An 18,067-nucleotide genomic window follows, 5' to 3' on the forward strand; every position below is an offset into this window, starting at 1 on the left:
AAGTGGGGCTTCTCTTGCACCTCACCTGGAAACTGCAGTTAGTTCAGAATGCTGCAGCAGGGTTTCTGACAGGAGTGAGACCCTGTTAGCATATCAAACCTCTTCTCCTAGATCTGTCCTCGTCATTCTTGTTACCAGGCTACATTCAAGGTTATATATTGGTATATAAAGCCCATATGTGTCCACTAGGCCACTTGGATCTGCAGAACGGGCACCGTTACAGGTTACCACCCATTAACTGCTCCGCAGTTGTAAGAAATTCATTGTTTAGTGTGGTAGCAACTTTGGAACTCCCTGCCAATTGACACCAGGCTTTTACCATACTCTGTTGGGTGCCTGCTTAAAATATTTTTGTTTAGGTAAGCCTGTTCAGATATGTAAATGTTGACAAGCTTTAATCTTTTTTTAAAAAAAAATCTGTAAAAGTTTTTAATGGTTAACTTTTTAATATTGTTAATATTTCATGTAAACGGCTTAGAGGTTTTACTACTATCCAGCATTATATAAACTTTGCAGGTGCTATTTATTTAATTTATTTAGCAATCTTGTATCTCCCACCACCGCTGACACTCCATGAAGACCTGCCTTCAACCAGGCTTCTCCAGTTTTCAGGTTCCACGTTGCCAGAGGCAGCTCAACTAGTTCCACTTGCTGAAACTAGAATGTCTTGCAGCTGCACCTCTATTAACAATGGGGTGCAAAACTAAGACTCGTTCTATGACCTAGTTTTTTACTAAAGTGGCTGGTTAAATCCTGCAAGTCTAAACAAGGCAATTCATAACACCCAATTTTAAGGAGAAAATATTAGTGGATCAATAACGGATTGGATTGTAATCCGACATAAATGCTGCTATGGGTGTGTGTTTGGGGTGGGAGTCCCACATTGCTTAATAGGGAATTATGCTCAAGTAAGCAGGCATACATAGGTCACCACTAGATAACAATAGGGTTTAGAAACAATCTGGTGTATTGTGTGTCAATTAATTAGCAAGTAGATCTGTGCAATAAATTGTACAGCTCATCATTAGGTTATGCTTTGGCAAGATGGATTGTTTCTAGAACTTTTTACGTCTTGGCCACTTTACAGCAGGGCATTAATCATGCTTGAGCCCATTGATTTTAACAGATGTAGCCGCTGTCCACTCCTGCAACGCAAATCTCTTTCACGCAGCTAACGGGCCATAGCCGAACGCTTTCCCCTTTAACCAAGGAAACCTTGAAACTTGTTAGATTAAGGCCCTTGAGATCTGCAATAGAGATCTCTATACCCTCATCTATAGCAGCCATAATTCTCGGGGTAGTCATAACGGTTAAATGGGCGTAAATGCAAGATTGTGGTGCCTGTATCCCCCACCCACAAAAAGCTGTGTTTTCCTGCTCGTCCAAAGCATTGTGCTCTGTCGATTGGCAGTAGTTCTTTGAAGACCTATAGGTAGGTTATGGGAAGCAAATATGGTAAGTTACATTCTGAATGTACAGTGGTGCCCCGCAAGACGAACGCCTCGCAAGACGGAAAACCCGCTAGACGAAAGGGTTTTCCGTTTTGGAGGCGCTTCGCAAGACGAATTTCCCTATGGGCTTGCTTCGCAAGACGACAGCCCATAGGGAAATCTCCGGGACAGTGGGGAAGCGCAGCTCGTCTTCCCCGCTGTCCTCGGACCTCCTCCGAAGCCTGGCGGCGGGGCGGGGACACCTCCTCCCGCCGCCGGGCTTCGGAAGGATGCCCCGATGCCGGGCGGCGAGGTGGGAACGCCTCCCCCCGCCGCCCGGCATCGGAACGATGTCCCGAAGCCGAGCGGCGGGGCGGGAAAGTCTCCCCCCGCCGCCCGGCATCGGAACGATGTCCCGAAGCCGGGCGGCGGGGCGGGAAAGTCTCCCCCCGCCGCCCGGCATCGGAACGATGTCCCGAAGCCGGGCGGCGGGGCGGGAAAGTCTCCCCCCGCCGCCCGGCATCGGAACGATGTCCCGAAGCCGAGCGGCGGGGCGGGAACGCCTCCCCCCGCCGCCCGGCTTCGGGGCGGGAAAGCCTCCCCCCGCCGCCCGGCTTCGGGGCATCGTCCCGATGCCGGGCGGCGGGGCAGGAACGCCTCCCCCCGCCGCCCGGCTTCGGGGCATCGTCCTGATGCCGGGCGGCGGGGCAAGAAAGCCTCCCCCCGCCGCCTGGCATCGGAACGATGTCCCGAAGCCGGGCGGCGGGGCCGCGAAGCCTGAGGAGCGCTCCCGCTGCTTGCGGAGAGGTCCACGAAGCCTGTCCTGGACCTCTTCTGAAGGCAGGCGGGGGGCCCCTGCTTGCCTTCCCAGGGGCTTTTAAATCGCCCGGACAGCGGAGAAGTCCTCCGCTGTCCCGGGCGATTTTAAAATGCCGCCCGCCAGAAGAGGTCGGGGGAAGGCGGTTTCCATAGGAACGCATTAATTGATTTTCAATGCATTCCTATGGAAAACCGTGCATCGCAAGACGAAAAACTCGCAAGACGAAGAGACTTGCGGAACGAATTAATTTCGTCTTGCGAGGCACCACTGTATAGGCAGATGGGTTTTTCTTAAGCATACGCATACCCAACTCCAACACCCATACTGGTCGATGCTGGGTTTGCTAGGACTGGAGGGAGTTGGGGTTCGTAGAACCATAGAATTTCAAAGTAGAATTTCTCTTCCAATGCCCTGCAATGCAGGAATATGCAACTGTCACATACGGGGATCAAGCCTAGAATCTGAGCATTATCAGCACCTATCAGCTATCGCCAACGAAGCTCTCCAGGCTGATAGAACATTACTAATTCTCCATCTTTGCCGGAGGAGGAAGCAGGTTGCATAAAAGACAAGATTCTCGAGGCAGAAGCTGCCAAGGAGAAGGCAACATTTGGTGCTTGCCTTCTGGGGTGGGGTGTGTAATGCACAGCAAATACCAGGGAAGTTTTTCCAGTATAGAAAGGGCGTGATGGATAAATGGCTAATAAATACCGGTAATGTAAAGCTGCAAGAACCGGAGGCGGTTTAAGGTATTTTGCCCTGGTGAGCCAATTGGTGTGGTTATTCCACGCTTGAAATTTCCATCATTTATTGCACAGCTGCACAGCAGTGACTAAATTGCCTGGAGCATCTTCCTCAAAAGTATAACATCGTATAAAAAAAGGTAAAGGACCCCTGGACGGTTAAGTCCAGTCAAAGGCAACTGGGGTTGCGGTGCTCACTTTCAGGCCAAGGAAGCTGGCGTTTGTCCACAGCTTTCCTGGTTGTGGCCATCATGGCTAAAATGCTTCTGGCCTAATGGGACACCGTGATGGGAACCAGAGTGCACGGAAACGCCGTTTACCTTCCTGCCGCAGCGGTACCTATTTATCTAGAGGCGGAGCTAGCTGCTCCAGCACCCGGAGCGGCCCGTGGGGGCAGGGCTAGCCACCCAGTGCGCCAATGGCAAGGAGTCTCCCAGGGGGGCCACCGCCCATGACGATGTCACACACCCCGCCTCAGGGATGACACCAGGGCAGACTGCCCCCACCACACCCACTTTCTCCACCTCTATTTATCTACTTGCACTGACGTGCTTTCAAACTGCTAGGTTGGCAGGAGCTGGGACAGAGGAACGGGAGCTCACTCCGTTGCAGGGATTCGAACCGCCGACCTTATGATCAGCAAGCCCAAGAGGCTCAGTGGTTTAGACCACAACAGTCATTAAAGACCTACTGGTACATTTGCTACCAGTACATTTCCGAGCACAATTCAAAGTGTTGGTGCCGACCTTTAAAGCCCTCAATGGCCTCGGCCCAGTATACCTGAAGGAGTATCTCCACCCCCATCGTTCAGTCTGGACACTGAGGTCCAGCACTGAGGGCCTTCTGGCGGTTCCCTCACTGTAAGAAGTGAAGTTACAGGGAACCAGGCAGACGGCCTTATTGGTGGCAGCATTGTGAAAGACTTTGAATTGCTCTTATCCACAACTGTGAGAAATAAAGTTCACTTGCAAGAAAGGAGCTACATTTTGCTGGTGGTGATAACAAGCAAGTCAACAAGATGATCCTTAACATATTTACTTTAGAAGATTGCAAAGAAAAGCAAATCCAGTGCCCCCCCCAAAAAAATGGAGAACATGGCAGCGTCTTAACGCTATTATCCCCAAAAAAGGATACGAAAAATGTTTAAGCTTTACCAGTTTTAATGGGAAATTAAGAAATGGTGTATAAAAGTTTATAGTCTGTACCGCCCTGTAAAATGTTAGGGGGTTGGCCAGTTAGAAGTGATCTCAATTCACACCACAGAGGATATTCCTGTTTCATTGTACATCATGCCTCAGTGCCACAACAAAATCTAGAGTCCAGGATGAACCAACAGCAACACAATTCCAAAGCAATTCCAGGTATGATATCATGTGTTTTCCTTGGGCAGAGAAACTGCAGCCAAGGGGAAATGTTTCCAAATTGCAACCAAATAAACCTATTTCCACCTGTATCTAACATCGCATGGACTATTTTGGAGGACTCAAAATTAAGAAAATTGGGGAGGGGGGATTGCCCAGAGGAGTTGAGCTTTGGGGGGAGGGTGCAGAAAAATTGCTCACCCACCAGACCGGCAATGCCGCTCACACACGTCGCAAAATCAACCTCTCCTCTATTTCCTCCCCGACAAAAGCAGCAAATTGCCCACCCGATGCCGCAACAAAAGCTTCTCAACACCAGCCCTTGCCACAGCCACCAATCACAATCTCCGGCTCCCCACGTCCCCACAATACACTACCCATGTATAAGACGACCCAGAATTTTTAAACATGGTTTTTGGAGGGGGGAAACCCACCTAGTCTTATGCTACAATTTACCCTACTTTTCTGTGTATATCTTATAATGAACAGGTACTGGTTTTGATTTTGTCTTCCTTTTGCTTACTATAAAAATAACAAAAACATGGAAGATGTAATAATTAGCAGGCTTTCTTTTCCTTTTATCATATGGAAGAAGTTGTATGTCTCCGGAATTTGAAGGTCTGCAGACGACCAATAAGGTGAAGAAAGCATTGCATAAAGTGTCCGAGGCAACATGCTTCAGAAGTGGCGAAGTCTCTGCTTTAAATGGCACCCCCTTTATTTGTCAGCGAGGCAGACCTCTGGGTCCCAGATGAAGAACAGAGTGGTGCATGCAAATGCTGAGCATCGCTGATCTCGGGGGATGGCATTATTCAACACCGTCTTTTAAAAGTCCACATTCCCTCCCTCCCCACTTTAGAAAGGAATCGCTGAGTGGCAAAAGGCAAGGCGGCGATGCACATCGAGTCAAGCAGCCCGGGCAACTGTTAAGTCATAGTCTGCACCGGTTGAGCAAGCTCTTGCGATATTGCTTTAATCGCGTTGCAAATCTGGAGAAACAAAATTTCTCAGCTCCTCTCGGCCTCCACCTGGCCGGCTCTACTTGTGTGTGCTTCTTGAGCAATCATGTGTTCATCACCTGCAGGTGAGCAGGGCTGCAATAGAGATTTCTTAACAGCTGTCAAGCAGCCCCACTCCTCTGAATTCCTATCACGTGCTTAGAATTTAAGAGTGCTGGCTAAGGAATTCCAGAAGGAGAGGGGAGAGGTGGCTGGGAGGAGCCTTGGAAAAGCATCTTGAGACCTAGGCAAACTTGAAGTTCCTGCTGCCGCCACCAAGGGAGGTAATTAGCATTTTGGGCCGCTAGGATACAAGAACTGTTTCTTCAGTCTTGCTCTGAGGCTGTACTAGTTGCTTGCTGGGTGCCAAGTCTGAATGGCAAACCAGTTTTTCACTTGTTAGCTGTGGAAGTAGATTGTTATCATGGGAATGTTATGAACTCACTGCTCTGAACTCGCTTCCAACTTGCCATGGATAATTACTGTTTCTATCCATAGTAACAGGAGTTTTGGGGAGGAATGCATTGAAACCAACCTCATCAGACCAGCTTTGTGCAAGGTAGAATGGTTGCCTCACAGTCTGTGACTTGCAAATGCAGATTTTTCAATGCGCTCCCCATGCTGGTCAGATGAGGGATTGGACCCAAAGTCTGAGTGGCTTTGTGCTTTGTTTCAAATGGTAGCATTTCAAACAATGCCTCCAGTATGGCGATGGAGGGCCTGTGACTACAAATCCCATCATCTGGAGCCAGCATGGCCAATGGTCAGGGATGGTGGGAATTGTAGTTCAACCTCTGGAGACACACAGGTACCTCATCCATGCCTGAAAAACTTTTAAGAGGAATTATGGGCCATGGGGAAAATGCAAGTGAGGGGTTCTTTCTCCACATTTCTTCTATGAGGTGCTAACGCCTGATTAAATACCCTTGAGGGAAGCTGGTGGCGCTGTGGCCTAAACCACTGAGCCTCTTGGGCTTGCTAATCGGAAGGTTGGTGGTTCAAAATCGCACAACAGAGTGAGCACCTGTTGCTCTGTCCCAGCCCCTGCCAATCTAGCAGTTTGAAAGCACGCCAGTGCAAGTAAATAATTAGGTACAGCTGCTGTGGGAAGGTAAATGGTGTTTGTGTGCTCTGGTTTCTGTCATGGTGTCCCATTGCACCACAAGCGGTTTATTCCTGCTGACCACATGACCCGGAAAGCTGTCTGTAGACAAACACTGGCTCCCTCAGCCTGTAAGCGAGATGAGCGCCACAACCCCATAGCTGCCTTTGACTGGACTTGACCATCCAGGGGTCCTTTACCCTTTTTTTTTTTTTTAACCAAACATCCTTCATCTCCTCGAGAAGGACACCTCCTTGTCCCGATGTCCCTTTTCCCTTCTCCCATGGAGAGCTCTGGGTTTAAACTATGGATCTTGAAGCCATTGGTATAAACTCTTCAGTAAGCATACTCAGAAACTGTGACAGATTTTATCTTCTTTTCCTTTGTGTTGATTCCGCCTTGGCTCCTGATTATAATGTAGGTACCAATGGGAGGCCAAGATGTTATTACCGAAGTCCCCACAGCCCTGAAACGTTTGGCCAAGTACATGGTACGTGGCTTCTACGGGGCCGAACATGCGCTGGCCCTCGATGTTTTGATCCGCTACGCATGCGTGAAGGAGGATGATTTGCTGCTGCTCCTCAGGTATGAGCGCAAGCAGCTGCGGACCGTCCTGAACACCCTCAAGGCCGATAAACTTGTGAAGCTGCGCATGCGCGTGGAGACAGGCCGCAACGGGAAGAGCGCGAGGCACAATTACTACTACATTAACTACAAGGTGTTGGTGCATGTGGCAAAGTACAAGCTGGATCACATGCGCCGGAAGATTGAGGCAGACGAGCAGCGTTCCACCACCCGATCGTCCTTCAAGTGTCCTGCCTGCTCAAATGCGTACACCGACCTGGAAGTGAATCAATTGTTTGATGCTTTCACAGGTAAACTGCTGCATCTGTGTCGTTTGCCTCTTATCCTTTAGAAAATACGCCGGAACATAAAAATGCACCTGAATTGTAATTGTGCAGGGAAAGGCCTTAGCTCAGTGGATATAGAGCATTTTCTTTCCATGCAGAAGTTCCCAATTTCAGTTTCCATCATCTCCAGGGAGGTCTAGGAGAGATTTCTGCCTTCAACCCTGGATAACCATTGCTAGTTAGTGAGAGCCATATTGAGATAGGATCTTTTTTTAAAAAATAATAATATTTATTCCAGTTTTAAAGGTTACAAAAAGAAAACACCAAATTAAGCAAGAAAAAACAAAACAATACATCACAATAGATAAAAAAAACCACAGAAAAATACAAACAATTAAGAAGAAAAAACAAATCAAACCTTCCCATAACTTATTTTTCATTTGCTTGTTTCCTTGACCTCCTCACACCTCCCTTTTTTGTATTCTAGTTCAGTTAGATATTTCAGCAAATCCTTTCCATCTTTGTTTTTATCCTAATAATTTATCTTAATATACTGTAATTTTACATTCTCTTCTTTCACCGATTAACAATCCATTTTTACTTAGTCCTTTATAACATTTCTGCTAAAACCACATAACTTCATTCCAACATCCTTCTAACATTCCTTAATTTTCTGTAAATAAACTTTAAGTTTCTGTAAATAAGCTTTAAATTTCTTCCAATCTTCTTCCACTGACTCTTCTCCCTGGTCTCGGATTCTGCCAGTCATTTCCGCCAGTTCCACGTAGTCCATCACTTTCATCTGCCATTCTTCCCGGGTGGGTAGATCTTGTGTCTCATATTGAGATAGGATCTTATCAAATCATACTCGGAAGGGACCCTGCAGATCATCTAGTCCAAGCCCAGGTCCAAGCAATGCAGGAATATGTCGCTGTCCTTTACGGGGGCTCGAACCTGCAACCTTGCAATTGTCAGACCATGTTCTAAGCAACAGAGCCATCCCCCATTATGGGTGGGGCAATGCTTCTGGCAGCTTCTGGCAACCCCATGTTGCAGATCTTTTAAAAGAAGATCTGGAGAGCGAGGGTAGTTTTTGGGTTATTCCCCCCCCCATCTTTTTAATTGAATTTATATACCGCCCTATACCCAGGGGTCTCAGGGCAGTTCACAGAATAAAATCAAGATATAAAACCACAAAATATATACAGTGGTACCTCGGGTTACATACGCTTCAGGTTACATACACTTCAGGTTGCAGACTCTGCCAACCCCGAAATAGTACCTCTAGTTAAGTACTTTGCTTCAGGATGAGAACAGAAATCGTGCTCCAGTGGCACAGCAGCAGCGGGAGGCCCCATTAGCTAAAGTGGTGCTTCAGGTTAAGAACAGTTTCAGGTTAAGAACAGACCTCCGGAACGAATTAAGTACTTAACCTGAGGTACCACTGTAATAAGAAAAGAAAAAAGAAAAATACATAGCACCCCGCCCCAACACCACCACCACCACCACATTTTAAAAGGGCATAGGAAGTAAATCAGATCAGCCAAAGGCCTGGTTAAAAAGGAACGGTTTTGCCTGGTGCCTAAAGGTGTGTAATGAAGGCACCAGGCGAACTTCCCTGGGGAGGGCATTCCACAGATGGGGAGTCACTGCAAAAAAGGCCCATTTTCATGTTGCCACCCTCTGGACCTCTCGAGGAGGCTGTGACAGGCACATCTCACGCTGTTGGGCCCGCTCTCACTTAGATAAATTGCTTCCACCTCACTGAATAACCCTTTAATTGAAGGTTTATTTTTCGTTTCCTCTTAAAATTCTAGCCCAGAGTATCCTGCAGGGGACCTTTGTGAGGGGATAACTAGTAAGTTGGAATCAGGTTTTCTTTAAATAAACAATAAAGGTTTATTTAAGGCAAGATAGTGTATAACACAAATGGATTAAACTTAGGTTACTTCAAGAATACAGTGCAATTTCACTTTAATTCGTCCTCAGTTGTTTTTGTGTTATAGGTTTGGTTCCTTTATACGGTGAGTCTTTCAGTTATCCACCCCCTTTAATACTCCTGCTCCTGAGGTACTTTTAAGTAATAGACCAAAGGGCTCTCCACACCCCTTTATTCTTTTCCTTAGAAGAATCTCTCCCGTCCTGACTAGATTTGAGTCCCAAGTAGGCTTTTCCTTTCCAGCTCCTACTTCTCCTGGCTCAACCTCTGCCTCCCAGTAAAATTCCAGTCTGTTCCTCCTACAGGACAGCACACTCTTTCCTTCATAATATGCTCAGAGTGGAAGTTGTTTTTCCAGAACCAACTCTTTCTCCCATTCACTCTTTATACCTCAACCTATCTCCTTACCTATCTCCCAACCTGAAAACCAACCCTCTCCACTAACTCTCTACAAATCCTCTCCTTTTAATCTGTCCTTTCTGGAACCACGGCCAATCAGAGGCTGCCATTCAGTAACCATTTGCTGGCAGGGGAAAGAAAGAAAGAAAGAAAGAAAAAAGAAACACTTGTTGATCCAACCGGTCCAGCAAAACCAACTTTTTAATCACAGAGGCACATGAAGAAAGTCCTCAGAAGATAATGTCAGGGTCTGGGTAGAAGTGGTGCTTGAGGTATTGCGGTCCTGAGCTGTTTATGTGCTGGACTTTAGATTTCTGCAGCAATCTGCTGAGGGCCTGTGAGCCCCTCTAGAAGTTGTTGGACATCCATTTACCTGAGCCAATGTGGTCCATGACTGGGGAGGGTGAGAGCTAGAAATGAACAACATTTGGAGGGGCCTCCCATCGCCTCACCTCTGTTTATGCATCAGGGACGTTTCGTTGCACCTACTGCAATACTGAAGTTGAGGAAGATGTGTCTGCGCTGCCCAGACGGGATGCCCAAACTCTGCTGGCCAAATTCAACCAACAGACAGAGCCCATCTTTGAGTTGCTCCGTGAAACGGAAGACATCGTTTTGCCATGTGACCTCCTTGAGCCCCAGCCTACAGAAATACCGGAACTAGCAAGAAGGTAACATGTCATTAAATTTATCGAGGTACTTTTAAGTAATAGACCAAAGGGTCTATTTATCGAGCTCCAAGCGAAATACTGGCACGAAGTAGAGGTTGATGAATTGAACAGTTTTGGGGTGGGGGTAGAGAACTGTCATGGTTTCCCCAACTAATTTTGTACCTTGGGCTTGCCTTTCTAACTGAAATAGGCAGCAGCTCTTTCGTAGCATCATGTCACGAGACTCGGTGACAACACATATGGGTGATTATATATGTGTGTGGACTAGGATGGGTGGAACAGTCCAACCCCACTTCTGCAAAGTGGAATGAAACCTGTGTATTTCACCCCAACTCTGGTGTGGTTGTGAAAACCAGAATGGCTCCTACAATTAGCCCTGGGCATGGGAAACCTCTTTACATATTTCCTTTAGGAAATGAGGCACAGCAGAGACTGTGGTGTCTTTATGATATATGGTTTATTTACATACATTTGCACCATGAGCCTACGATGGTTGGGTTAACAGCATCAACACCCCAAGGGTCTTGTTTCTCCCATGGCCACAGCCTTGGATTCAAGCCGAAATCAGCCACGACTTCTTATCTGCCTTTCCAGCTTGCAGCTTCCCCCATTCTAGCTTCTAGGTCACATGACAGTCAACTCTCGCTTTTGTCCTTCTCTCTGTCTAATAGCTGGAGAAGGAGACCACGCATAGGAGCCAACTCCTAGGGGCCGAGGTCCCTTTCTCCCACCCCACCCATAAAATATTTGAAGGGGCTGAGCTTCCCTCCAAGTTGATGGGCATTGCCATTCAAATGGTGTGGGGCAGGGATTTCCTGCCCCCACCCCCAATATTTTATTCAAGTTGGCACCCTGGCGCCACCCATTTGCTGTCTGGTACAGAGCTGCCTTTCCTTTATTCTCTCTTAATTGCCTGTCCCATGCCACCCTACCCGGAGGCATTCACCTCGTGAGGAAGCCATCCTGAATGATATTTTAACACTTGCTAGGATTATAGAGCTTAGAAGTCTGGCACCCACAAGCTCATAACAATACTCCTTGCCTTTCTTGTACTTTAGGCCACTGTTTAGTACTTGTTGTCACGATACCAAGTAGAAAATAGCGCCCAGCCCATAATTGCTTCTGTCCCCACAATAAGGAAGACATGCTGCTAGCCCCGATTCCAGTTGAAGGTAGAACTCTGCCCCATCCCTAGAATAGGGTAGCACTTTTCTGAGCAGAGGAATCCTAGGCATGTCTGCTCCCCGGTTAAGCATGTATAGCAATTGTAGCTACGAAAGGCACAAGAATAATTCTTAACGGTGTAGTTGTGAGATGAGGTTGTTCAATTGTGTGGGCAATAGCCTTTTAACTTAGGAATATAAAAGAGATTCACAAAAGACTGTTCTGGCCTGCGTTTCTGAGATTCTCATACGTGAACTTTTGTAGCTTTAATCACAAATAAAGCATTTCTTAGATGAAAAAGGCCTTTCAACCTATTTCTGGCTTGTCCCTTACAACAGCCTTGCAAAACAGGGTTGCTACGAATCAGGGCTTTTTTTCAGCCGGAACTCACTGGAACTTGGTTCTGGCACCTTTCAGGTCGGTGCTATTGCCATTATAAGAGAACAAGGTGAGTTCACGGTGAGTTCCAGCACCTCTTTTTCTAGAAAAATAGCACTGCTACTAAGCCATACTAGAGTTCTTAACAAGGAGTAGTAAATAAATTGTGTTCCTTTATAATTTGCTGGCTACCTTGAATAAATAAGCTAAAACAATATTCAGGGGGGCAGAACAGGAGGGTCTTGTTCCATATTAGACCCCCTGAAGCCAATGGGACTTAGAATATAATTGTGACATAACCCTATTAAATTGCGGTGTGGGAAAAGTATAATTTTGTCTGAATCAGAGCCGTACACTTAAAATATTCATGTCTGTTAAGCAATACGAGAATGTCAGTGACAAGACTAATGTGTACATTTTTAGCTTGGATAAGAATCCATGTTCAAAAACTGAGCTGCTTCGTTGCCCTAAGAAATGGGCTGCCAGGAGTTATGCCAAGAACATGTATGTCCAGAACGTTGTTATTGACATCCAAAAGTCTGGACTTAAGAAGAAAGCAATGGTCAAGGCAGTCAAAGGACAACCTGTATGGATGACCCAAAGTACCACAAAGGGGACCTCTTCAGCTGTGGCTTCTACTAGTGTCGGTGAGTCCATCTTCCAAGAATATTATTCACACCTGCTGTTAAAAAGTGCTCCATTTCCATGTTGCTGTTTGCACTTCCCCTTTGGTGGTAGCTGAACTATTGATGTTCCTCTGTCAGTCGATCCCCCTTTCCCTTGCATTTTGCAACAGGGAAGCTGTAGGGCACCACATTTGCTAAGCTAAGAAGTCCCAGATGTTGTCGGTACTGAGAAGGACACTTCGCCCTGGCCAGACTCTGCTCCCCAGTGTTCAAACAAGTTTTCATACCCAACCTCTAAAGCAGCAGTATCTCTCAAGCAGCATTTGGTTAGGTGCAGATACTCAAGAGCAAACAGGAGTCAATGTTGTGGCAAGGTGGACGTCACCAAAGCAGTCGTTTGCCATCGGAATTGTGAGCTAGTTGTGTTGTTGTTTTTTAATGCTTACAGCCAGTGGCTATCGCACTATAAATCCTAAAACAAAATAAATGTGCAGTGGTACCTCGGGTTACATATGCTTCAGGTTACAGACCTAACCCAGGTCTAACCCTGCTAACCCAGAAATAGTACCTCGGGTTAAGAACTTTGCTTCAGGATGAGAACAGAAATTGTGCGGCGGCAGCGGGAGGCCCCATTAGCTAAAGTGGTGCTTCAGGTTAAGAACAGTTTCAGGTTAAGAACGGACCTCCGGAACAAATTAAGTACATAACCAGAGGTACCACTGTAAATGATGCAGTCGACCCAGGAGGAAGTTGCAAATGGTCCACAACTAAAAACGGTAAGGTTGACTTAACCAGTAGCAGTAGGTGGTCCAGCATAGGTCTTGCTCACCTGCTTTCCCAAGCTGTGTCACAGCCAGTTTTGGAGAGAGACAAGGTGCCGAGTGTGCTGTGGCAAAGGAGGATTGGGTTGGCTCTGCTGCGTTGACACAGATTTGAGCTCCTTGTGCTTTGCCCTGCTTTCTCTTGGCAAGCAGCAGCAATGAAAAGGCCGGTGAGCACCCTGCCTGTGCCAATTGCAATTGGCTGCAACTGCTGCTGTTGCAAGAGGAAAGTGTGAAGACACTTCATGTGTTGGCTTCAAGCATCCCATTCCTGGAAAACCCCAATAAATTAGTGTCAAGCTATGGTTGCTCAGTTGTGAAAGGGGCACACCCAATATGATCATCATTGATCCGAGGAAACTTTAGGGTGCATAGCCAACTGTGGCAAAGTATGCAGCTTGAGTTGATGGAAAACTATATTTACTTGGCCGGCATTTATTTTATTTTCTTGACCACCTTCTCATAAATTACAGGGGCAGTGAATATAGATACATATTAGTCCAATTCCAGAGCAATTGAGTTGGTATGGGTTTTGCCACTGCTAAAGTCTTATTTATAGGAATGATGGTTCACTGAGGCTTGACTTATTCAACGCTAAATTACAAACTGTTCTGATAATAAACCCTGCTTTTACAAACTAAAGCCCGGTTGCTTTCATGTTTCACAGTACTCAAGGGGGTTGCAGAAAAAGAGATCCCAATATCTTGGGCTTCTTCTCTTTGAAGGAACAACACACAGTTTCAACAAGGGCATTCACCAGCAACGAGATTGGACTTCCATTTGTACCTCTGGGTAGTAGAGCTCTGATCTGCTTCAGAGGCACTCTGTGTCTGCACAATTCGACTTCTCACTGGGGACCTAATTAGATAAGTGAAAAACAAAGCACTGCCCGATTCCTTACCCTGTGGAATCTAGAAATGGCTATTACAAACTCTTTTCCCTCCTCTCTGTAGCCATTGCAGTCTCTTCAAAGGGGACTAAGTCACCTCCCTGAGTGTAACCTGACCCCATTAGATCTAGTGCCTTCTGGAACAAGTTTTGCTCTCAATTTGGATGGTAGGTTAAACATGGTGAAGAGCTCCCTTAACTGTATTTCTTCCTCCCCCCTACTAGAAATGCCTAAGGATGTGGCAGACTCTCCCAAGAAACCTTCCATTAACAACGAAGTACTAAGGACTCTACTCATCCACGAGTCAATCCCTTTCTCTGTGTCGGGAAAGACCCCTTGTTTTGACAAAAACGGACCTCAGCAGTCAGAAAGCGACACCAGTGAGTCCGAGGAAGAGGCCAAACCAACTGCAGTCAACACCACCGGCAGGGATCTAGAAAATAATCAGGAGCCAATAGTTCTAAATCCGACCGTAATTGTGGCTGGACGGCCACACTTATACAGTGAAGTGAGTGAAAACCCAGAGCTTGTTTCATTTATGACAGATGAAGAGCGAGATGCCTACATTAAAGTTGGGCAGGAGGTGTTCCATTCTGTCTTTGAGTAAGCACATGGACCAGGTTGATGGCTTGCATGAACCTCTTTGTGCAAATGGATTGTAATACAGGTGAAAAGGATAAACCCTACTGTGCTTTTTGCTTAAGAATGGCATTTGATATGTCAGTTATAACAGTCGATTTGTTTTCCATTGGAAGATTAGCTGACAATCTAAAAGTCAAGTGAGGTTGAGTCTATTATTTTGAAACGAGGAATGTTTACTTTTGTTTAAAAATCCAAATGTAAATCCAAATGGTATGAATTGTAAGAGGATATATATAATGTGCCTTGCAAGCTTAAGGCTGGCATCCTTTTTTTATTCTCAAGGAAACCTACTAAGCAAAAATAGTTACGTCCACAAAACCTCCAACATGGCGATTGTCCAGGTAGCAAGTTAGTTTTTTGTTTTTTTAAAAAGCACATCAAAGTTACATTCTCTGTGCAGTGAAGAGAGCAAGACTCTCTTTGAGTTGTAGTCATTAGATGCTGAAATGCTGTGCTTGACTATGGCTTAGCGGGTTGGGAGAGAGCAAAAAATGCTGATGAAAAGTGGCCTTTATGGAGTCCTGTGATAGCTACTAGCTGTGCTTCCAAGGAAATTCACTGTGTCCTAAATGGCTGTCGGTTGAGCAAGAGATTCTGCCATTTGCTCTAATAACTAAAAAAACAGCTCAGACATCAACTGCCCTGCAATTAGGGAGACAGGCACACAGGCTAAGATAATATCAGGGCCTACCCAATTGAACTGAGTGCCACTGTTCCCCTGCCCAGCCCAATGACCAGTTTGTTTTACATCGTCGTCTTGATTTGATATTTAGAAATTGTAAGCTGTACTGGAGGCCTTGACAGAAAGGTAGTTATAAATGCTCTATATGCAAGCATGTCTGTCTAGGTCTGTATGTATTTGAATAAGCAGAAAGGAAAGGATATAGAATATATATTTATTTTTATAGAATAAACTCTGCAACCCACATTAATTGGCAAGTTTTGTTTTTTTAAGCAACCCTCCAGTAATACCTTTGAGGATTTTGTGAAACATTTAGTGCTGGCTTAACATCTTGCACTGAAGTATCAAATAGCATCTTCACAAGCTTACATACTTTTATATAAATATATAAATTTATTTTTATTAAATATTTTCTTGATTTACAAAAGTACATGCCTTGTCCTCTTCAGGTTGTACGGTCTTTCTTACAAATCAGCTATGTTTGTTGTGAGACCTTAGTGTTGAGTACAGTATAAGGTTGGGGAAGGAGGAATGGTGAGACTTCTATTTTTTTGCATTGTGTACGTGTGGGGCTTTGTGTAAGCATCAACTGGGTAGGTTCTCTTTCTCTTTATTACATTTCCTTGGCAGTAAGAGGTATTGGGGGGGGGCAGGGTGTGGTGGCTGTCTGTCTGCAGTGGGGTTTGTTTACATATGGGGGGAGATTGTTAGGTCAGGTCAGCCATATTGATTCATATGCTGTGGGTGGATTCTTGTCTTGTTGGGCTGTGTTATGTGATAAAGGGGAGCCATACTGGGGTGAAGACGTCCTATTTGTCGCCATGTCGGTTTATTGGTTAGCTTTTCTAGTAAGGCCGCTTCCCGTAGAATTTGATACCATTGGTCCACGTTTACTCCTGACAGGTCTCTCCAGTGTCTAGCTATGAGGCTTCTGAGTACGTGGGTTATAAGCTCTGTATGAGTGGAGCTATCATGATTTTGGAAGATGTTCAGCAGGGCCAGTTCTGGGGTGACTTCTAATACCCGTTGAGTTATTTCGCTATCTCTTGTAGGACTGCTGTCCAGAAAGGTTGGATTTTAAGGAATTTCCACCACATGTGGAGGTATGTAACTGTGCAGGTACAGCCTCTCCAATATCTTGGTGAGGTTCCTGGGCATATTAGTTCTAGTTTCTGTGGTGTTATGAACCATCTGTGAGTTTCAGGGTGAGTTCATTTCTTTTCGCTGATATGGATTTAAAGGGCGTTTTAGACCACATTCTAGTCCATTGGGTAGGGTTAATTTCATAGCCTATGTCGTGCTCCCATTGTTCTTTACGTCAAAGTGGTTTGTGGTATTTTGGAGTGGTATTTTGTGGATACCATCCCTTTGCTGTGTCCCTCAGCTGTCAGGAGGTGGTTTTTGAAGGTGACAAAGGGTCTAGTGGCTGACAAGCTTACATACTTAAGACCAATACCGTAAAAGGTTTTGCTACACCAACTGAGCATCAGTTCCTATTTACATTTTTCTAAATCTATCCCCAGCTGGTATCATATTCTTATATGGTAGGCTAATCCCTGGAAAATGTATAATGCTGGATTACTGGTGATATATTATTGTATATTATTATGAGAGTGTACTGGGAACACGCCTACTGGATTAATTAAAGAGACAGCAGTCATCCCCTAAGGTTGGAAGCTCTTTTGGGGACTTTGATCCTCCACATTTCTCACACTTTAAGGTATAAGTCTACTCTTGAAAAATATCCACAGCAGGGGTGGCTGATGTGGCATCTTCAGGGACATATGAGCCCACAGGGGCCCCTCCCAATGCTGGAATTAGGCTTGACAGCAGCATTCTAATGTTGTATAATACTGTGGTAGGTGTGTAGCATCCATGAGTCTACTGCTTTTCCTACTAACTAACTAACTAACTAACTAACCTGCCCACACTGTATTGGTTAAGGTGATTGTAGTTCACTATTTAGAAAACAAGGTTTTCCCGTACCCCAGTGTTACTGCCTTGATATTTTCTCCCTCTGAAGTGCTACTGCATTACCAGTGGAAGACGAAGCCAGGGTTAATGTTGCATTGGTGCAGAAAGGCAGACTCTAAATTGTTAAGTCTGTTTCCTAAGAGTGGCTAAAACTAAAATGGCACCCTTTTTTGTTTGCAAATAGGGCTTCCGTATAGAACAAATGGCGGCTTAAGGTAAATTTCGACCAACAGAACTTTTCCACCAGCTAATATAGCCTTACAAGATGAAAGCCGTATGTGCTAGAATTCACGCTTCTTTTAACAGTGCTGAGATTCTTCCCTATATTTAATGTGCACATAATACAGCGGAACCTTGGTTCTTGAACCACTCCGTTCCTGAACATTTCAGCTCCCGAACATTGAAAACCTGGCAGTGTTCCAGTTTTTGAACGTTCCTTCAACGTTCAACGTCCGAGGTCCCACTGTAGTGAAAAACCTACATATTGGGTTTCAAATAACAGCGGCAACGAACTTAGCTCTATGTGCCCTCCATGACTACTTTTGCCTAGTTGAAAGGTGTCCTTGAACTGTGACAA

General features: G+C 45.6%; 1 protein-coding gene across 2 annotated transcripts; it reads left to right on the plus strand.

Annotated features, from left to right (window-relative positions):
- Positions 1–5,234: 5,234 nt before the first annotated feature.
- On the plus strand, positions 5,235–15,714 carry LOC309349628 (general transcription factor IIE subunit 1-like). Of its 2 annotated transcripts, none has more exons than XM_081875887.1 (5): positions 5,235–5,636; positions 6,876–7,329; positions 10,113–10,314; positions 12,280–12,503; positions 14,417–15,714. In XM_081875887.1, the coding sequence occupies exons 2-5, from the start codon at positions 6,882–6,884 to the stop codon at positions 14,797–14,799; spliced, it is 1,257 nt and encodes a 418-aa protein (XP_081732013.1). In that variant the 5' UTR covers positions 5,235–5,636; positions 6,876–6,881; the 3' UTR covers positions 14,800–15,714. The 2 variants fall into 2 exon arrangements, with proteins under 2 accessions (XP_081732013.1, XP_081732014.1); XM_081875888.1 differs by having other exon boundaries at positions 5,235–5,438.
- The last annotated feature ends 2,353 nt before the right edge of the window (positions 15,715–18,067 follow it).

This window comes from Podarcis erhardii (genome assembly GCF_964252035.2).
Source record: "Podarcis erhardii genome assembly, chromosome: 9".
In the NCBI taxonomy this organism is placed as follows: Eukaryota; Metazoa; Chordata; class Lepidosauria; order Squamata; family Lacertidae; genus Podarcis; species Podarcis erhardii.

Bases quoted from the DNA above. Each gene is read 5' to 3' on its own strand.
- LOC309349628 (XM_081875887.1), top strand. From the start codon at position 6,882: ATGGGAGGCCAAGATGTTATTACCGAAGTCCCCACAGCCCTGAAACGT. The intron at 7,330-10,112 runs GTAAACTGCTGC...TTTATGCATCAG, and splicing joins ATTGTTTGATGCTTTCACAG to GGACGTTTCGTTGCACCTAC. The intron at 12,504-14,416 runs GTGAGTCCATCT...CCCCCCTACTAG, and splicing joins TGTGGCTTCTACTAGTGTCG to AAATGCCTAAGGATGTGGCA.